The sequence below is a fragment of the Gossypium hirsutum genome, chromosome A13 (genome assembly GCF_007990345.1).
Source record: "Gossypium hirsutum isolate 1008001.06 chromosome A13, Gossypium_hirsutum_v2.1, whole genome shotgun sequence".
Lineage (NCBI taxonomy): Eukaryota > Viridiplantae > Streptophyta > Magnoliopsida > Malvales > Malvaceae > Gossypium > Gossypium hirsutum.
The window spans coordinates 40,800,128-40,806,429 of NC_053436.1; the positions used below are offsets into that span (position 1 = coordinate 40,800,128).

Genomic DNA, 6,302 nt, shown 5'->3' on the forward strand with positions numbered 1-6,302 from the left:
TAGGAGCACTGCCCTTTGTTGGCATCTAAACCGGTAGACAATGGAAAACGTTAAAAACTAAAATCAACAAAAAGAAATTAAAAATAAAATGAAAAAAAATAGTATACTTGGCATTAGTTGAGTTCTTTCAGGCCCTTAAAAGACAACAACGCTTTGTCCTCAACTCTCGGGAATGATAATCAGTACAGGAGCAGTCAAAATTAGATCTAGATCCAAAACTTGACATTTATGTAGGTCGATTATAACCAAAACAATCAACACATAAAATAAAAAGTATATCAAATCCCAGCCCAGGTTTTCAGTTTAAAATAATAGAGTTAGGCAGTGTGGGGAGCAGCACAAAAATTAATACACAGAACTCAAGGATCTGCATCTTATCCCATGCTTGAATAGTTTCAACTTCTAAATTAGTCAGTAAAATATTTTAAAATATATAAATTAAGGATAATTAAAAATAAAAATTTCAAAATATAAGAATAATAATAAGAACAGTGAACCAATACATAATAAAATCGCTTTTTTGTTAAAAAAATCAACAAATATAATTTTTAACCTGTTGTTTCTATTCTCAATTCTTTTTATTATTTTTTAACGTGTTTAGTTGATTTTTAATTTTTTTTTTAAGTTGTTGATTCCACCTATTCCTTGTCAAATTCGATTGGTCTATTTCCTTTTCATCAGTTTAGCATTATGAACAATGGTACAAGAAAAAAAATATCCCTAATCTATATCTATCTATTTATATAATATAATATAATATTTTCAGATCTTATGGAGATATAAGAGTAATTAGAGGTATCTTGACTTACATCTAAGCAGTAATTAGAGTTTTTGTAAAACAGCCATTTAACATGGGTTTAAATAGTGTGACCCCACTATATTGATTTTATTAGAAAAAAAAGTAAATACAGTAATTCTTTCATTCACTTTTCAATTTCTTCTAAACTAAATACGGTAAGACATGTATACTAAGTTAAATAAAAAGATAAAATAAGTATGTTAAATTATGTGTAAATTATAAATTTAAGATATATATTTAATGGGTAAACTAAAGGTCACTCAATTATAGTTTTTTTTTGCCATCTAACTATAAAAAATTATAAAATAATCACTCAACTATTAATATTTTTTTTGTCACCCTATTTAATTTTATCTTCTTTTTTTATCACCAGCAGGCTAACTAAAAATTGGAAATACTAAAAAATTCAATATAGTTGGATGACCAAAAAAGACAAACTGAATAGTTGAGGATCATTTTGTAACTTTTTATAATTGAGTGACAAAAAAACATAATTGGGTGACTACAAATGTAATTTATCTATATATAATATATAGGGGCTAGTTTATTCATTTTTTAAGTAAATGGAGAAAAATACAATCTAACTCATTGTATAGAGACTTTCATGATAATTTTACTGTAGAAAAAAAGTTGTGAATTTATTTTAAAAAATTAAAATTTCAACAATTCTTTTAATGTTATTATTAAATTTGATCATTAGTTTAGTGTAAATATTTTTTGCATTCACTTTTTCATATAGTGCTAAATTTATATATTATTTTAACAGTATTATGTATTAAATTAAATTTTATTTTCCTTTATGTTTTAAAATTATTTTACATTTTGTATAAATTAAATTAATTCACATTTAATTAGTATAAATATATATTTTAAAATTATAAGAATATATTATTTAATAATTAAAAAATATATAAAATCTAGGCGCAACACATGCTATAAAAAGCTAGTAAGTTACTGAGAGGGTTGTGATACTTGTGTTTTCATAATATGGACATGCCAAACTCTATTTATTATTATTATTATTGTCATTATTATAGCCGACATATTTAAGAGTGTTTTTTGTGGCTATGATTTTGATTCCATTACCAAAAATCAAGACCAATTGGTATGCATCTTGTTAAGCAAAGAAAGACCGACCAGAACCAGACGAATGCATTAACTGCTAAAGTACCACATTTAAGACTGCTTATTAAACATGATCAACTAAACAGTAACAGCAGAAGATCGTTGTTGATAAAAAGCACACACTTTTTGTTGATCAAATTATTTTCGAAAAAACCAAATTAGGAAGTACTCAAAACATTAACAGTGCTAGCTGGAGCTTGATGGTGGCTCCTTAACGATGGTAACAGGGCAAGGAGCATATGTCAAAACGTAGTTGCTTACACTCCCCAAGATGATCCTGTTTTTACATCAAACCCGCCAATGCAAACAAAACATCAGTGAAGACATAGAGACAAATAAATGAACATTAATTCTTTTTCGTGGCCGTATATTGGTTTTGTACCTTTGAAGCGTTCCAAGTCCTCTGCTTCCCATAACCAAAGAATCAAGCTTTAGATCTTCAATAGCATCAAGTATTTTTTCTCTAGCATCTCCTCCCCAATACAGTTTTGTCACAACTTGTATCTGTAATCCAAAATATAAATATCAGCCTCAACTCAACTCCATTTGTATTAATGGAGGCAAAGAAAAAGGGGTTCACCTCTTTCTGTCTAGAAGCAGTGTCAAGCATGTCAAGAACTGCAATATCAACTTTAACGTCGTACTTGTTCATAATCTCGGGCTGTCTAAACTGTGCCAAAGGAATAAGAGCTGCAAGAGTTCAAAAACTACCCAAGATTAGATGGGATTAGCAAAGAAATAAAAAACAGAACCTTTTGAGCTCTTAAGAAACATACGAGAACCAGCTTGGGCCAAGTGAGTGTTGGTAGAGTCATTGGGAGAGCTAGGGTTGATGTGGATGATGTAAAAGGTGTCTCCTATGTCCGCCAAGTTATCTATAGCCCATCTAAGGGCGCTCTTGCTGCTCCATGAGAAGTCCATTGCCACCCCTATCTTCCTATCTTTAGCCATTTTCTTCTATCTGCAATTTCCTAAGAATGCCAAAAGTTTTATCTAATGCAGCAAAGACATGGCTGCAAGTATAATTGTATTTATATGGAAAGACAGAAGGGACGTTGAATGCAGACCTTGTTTCGGAACTTGGAAGAGCCAAGGAGAAAGGGTTAATCTGGGCCGTTCACGTGTTCATCAGATCTGCCAATGCCCGTACGATGACAATTGATGGCCTGGAGGTATTCTTTTTCATACCAAATTATATGGAATTATTTTTTGCACACAAGTGGATCGATTATCAACCGTTGCATATGAGTTTTCCATGTTACTAAGATACGAATCCTAAATTTTCCTTTTTTATGTCCCCTTCTACTTCTTGTAGTTATTGTGATTAATTATATTATTATAATTAAATTTAGACATGTTTTATATTCATATTAGTTTATTTCCCATATTAATTTTATTCCATATTATATTTTGCATTATATTTTAATAATTTAATTTATTGTCCATTATCCTTTTTGTTAATTATTCTCCATGTTTACTTAATCGAAACCACTGAACACATCATGAAATGAATCACATAGACAGTTTAATGTGCTGTAATAGAATTATTTGAGATTTTAATGACTGTGTAGATAAAGTTACTCTATGAACTTGTTGTTTTGAGAAAAAAAATTTTAAATTGATAGATATTATAAATTATATATATTAAGACTATAGTATACTTCGAAAAAAATTATTTAATAAATATATATAACAATAATATATAAAGACATATTTCTATAGTAATATATTTTTAAGGAACGGATCCTAAAAAAAATTTCTTTACAGCTTATTTCATCAAATAAATTGTTATATATGTATATACACTTTATTTATTTTCCTTTGAAAATGGTGCAAGAATTTTGAATATGCCTGGATAAAATATTTTTAAAAAATAAAAGATAAAGAATGTGACCCAAATAGGCTAGGCAAACATAAGTTTTACTGGAGAGCTCTATGACACGGCACACAACCGTTTGGGACCATGATCGACCCAAATTTTCCTTCCAGCTGAGGTTAGCGCATCACCAGGTCCAAGCCAAGCGAACTAGGGTTGGAACGCGACATAATCGTTTGGAATTTTTCTAAACCGCTTTTTATTAATTTGCATCGCCTTTAGCCAAGATATTTTAGCCTATGATGAATGTAAACCATAAGATTAAGTCAATAATAGCCATTGGATCATTTGGGGAGCAACTATAAATTGGGGGCGACCGCACCCCGATTTTGTACGTGACTTGAGCATTGTAATAAAGCTTTCCTACGTTCTTAAGCTTTCTCTTGCTATTTGCTAGCATCCTTTCCCTTAGCCATCCACTAATTTTCACTTAACCAACATCTGAGCTCTCACTGAGGCTAAACTTAGGCACTGGTGGTTAGTGGTTTGACTTAAGAGTGAGTATTTGATCGAATCGAGTGAAATTTTTTTGGGTTAGTCGAGTTGATGAGTTGTATTTTATCATCCTAACTTGAATTGAATTTTTTTCGAATCAAGTAGAGTAAAATAAAATTTGAGTTGAGTCGAATAAATTTATTCGAGTTAAATTAAACAAATTAAATCGAATATATTGGAATCTTGTTGACAATATAACTATATTCTAAGTTAAAGATCATAAAATTCATATATATATTTGACAACTCTTTTAAAACAAAAGTAAAAAAAGGACAATTTGTATAATAATGTAACACCTCTCACTTGCTCAATGATTGGTACGTTTGGAAGATGCTACCAAAGCACAAGTGAAACAAAGATCTTAAAATTTTTCAAGAAATAAAGGTTTAAAACAATTAAATAAAACCGTAGGACTTGTAACACCCCTAACCCATCTCCATTATCAAATTAGAGTTACAAAATGTTACTAATCAGAATAGGACATTTCACTTAATTTCAGAATAGTTAAACAAATAAATTATAAACATATAACAAACAAAATCAATTCGTGGTATAAATACACTTATAGGCCTTAAATCGGGCTTATGGGACCCTAAAAATAGTTTAGGAACAGCCTGGGGTAAAACCTCAAAACAAAATAAAAATTTTTAGAAAAACTTGAAAATTTGCAAAACAGGGGTCACACTGTTGTGTGAAATAGCCCAAACCATGTGGAGATTCGAATTCAATACATACGGCCATGTCCTAGTCCGTGTGTCCACCCGTGTGAGTATTCGAAATAAAGCCACACAATCGTGTCGTAGGCCGTGTGTCGGACCGTGTTTGTATTCGAAGTTGGGTCACATGTATATGTAGCATATCGTGTGTCAGCCCGTGTGACAAACTGTTTTGGCTCACACGACCGTGCCACAGGCCGTGTGCTAGGCTGTGTGGATACTGCACCTAAAATCAATAAATAGATATGATTGTGTGTGGTAACCGTGTGTGTCACACAGCAGCGTGACGGCCTGTGTCCCAGGTCATGTGCTTCATAGTTACCCCCTAAAAAAAGCCAAAACAAGTCCAAATCTTGCATTACAAGACAACCTACTTCCATAAGTCTTAACATACCAAAACCATATAACATCATGCTCAAAATATACCATTTTAATCCACCCATAAGGCCTAACTTGTAACAGCCCTTTTTTTCTGGTGTCAAAAACAGTGGTTTCGGGGCCACAAATTCGATGAGTAAGTTCGTAAATATTATTATTTAATATTTACGAGTCAAATATGATTTTAAAAAGGTTTTTGATTTGTTAAGTTATGTTATATAAATGATTTATTAAGTTCAAGTTGTAAGACCCTAAAGTCAAGTGGTTTTAGAAAATAAGGTATCGGGACCTCGTTTCTATAAACCAAGCCATAAATATTTTTATAAATATTTATGGAGTGTTATTAATGTTGTATTAAAGTTTTGTTAAGAAATTTTAATGTTTCGATAGTTAATTAAAGAACTAAATCGTAAAAGTTGAAAAAATCAATCGCTATTAGTTTAAAGGTGTTAATTGATTAAAGAATTATAATTGGATGGCCTTAATGGATAAACAAACCATCCTTAAAATAGTGAAACTTTAATTTCTTTTAAAATTTAAAAATTTATATGTTATTTTATTATTAAAATAAAAAAATAAAAGGTTAATAAAATAAGAAAACATAATAGTTTTCTTCCCCATTTGGTTTTGTTCATCACCGAACCACCATGGAGACTTTAAAGTTTGGATAACCATGTTTCCTTGCATGTAAGTCCCTAAGCTATCCATTTTTAGAAATTTTGATATTTTTGAGATCTCTAGATAGCCCGTACCTTCTGTTTTGAAACTGTTAAAGATTTTGAATATTGCCATTGATGAATCTTTGTGATTTTAGATGTTAAATGATGAATTTGAGGTATTAGCTGTTATTTATAAGTATTTTACTAAGTGATTTTGATGAATTTAACGATTAGGGATTAAATTGTTAAAATAG

The 6,302-nt window shown here is 30.4% G+C and overlaps 1 protein-coding gene across 1 annotated transcript; it reads right to left on the reverse strand.

Annotated features, from left to right (window-relative positions):
- Nucleotides 1-1,954: 1,954 nt before the first annotated feature.
- Nucleotides 1,955-2,936, reverse strand: LOC107894705 (universal stress protein PHOS32). The gene is made up of 4 exons (XM_016819957.2): nt 2,701-2,936; nt 2,505-2,614; nt 2,307-2,428; nt 1,955-2,201 (listed from the first exon to the last, which is right to left on the reverse strand). Exons 1-4 carry the CDS (start codon nt 2,873-2,875, stop codon nt 2,111-2,113), a joined length of 498 nt encoding a protein of 165 aa, XP_016675446.1. The 5' UTR covers nt 2,876-2,936; the 3' UTR covers nt 1,955-2,110.
- Between the last annotated feature and the right edge of the window lie 3,366 nt (nt 2,937-6,302).

What these genes read in the sequence shown, in the direction of transcription:
- LOC107894705 (XM_016819957.2), bottom strand. Translation starts at nt 2,875, where the DNA reads ATGGCTAAAGATAGGAAGATAGGGGTGGCAATGGACTTCTCATGGAGC. An exon ending in CTGCTTCTAGACAGAAAGAG is followed by an intron (nt 2,429 to 2,504) that starts GTGAACCCCTTT and finishes TTTGGATTACAG; the next exon opens with ATACAAGTTGTGACAAAACT. An exon ending in GGACTTGGAACGCTTCAAAG is followed by an intron (nt 2,202 to 2,306) that starts GTACAAAACCAA and finishes ATGTAAAAACAG; the next exon opens with GATCATCTTGGGGAGTGTAA.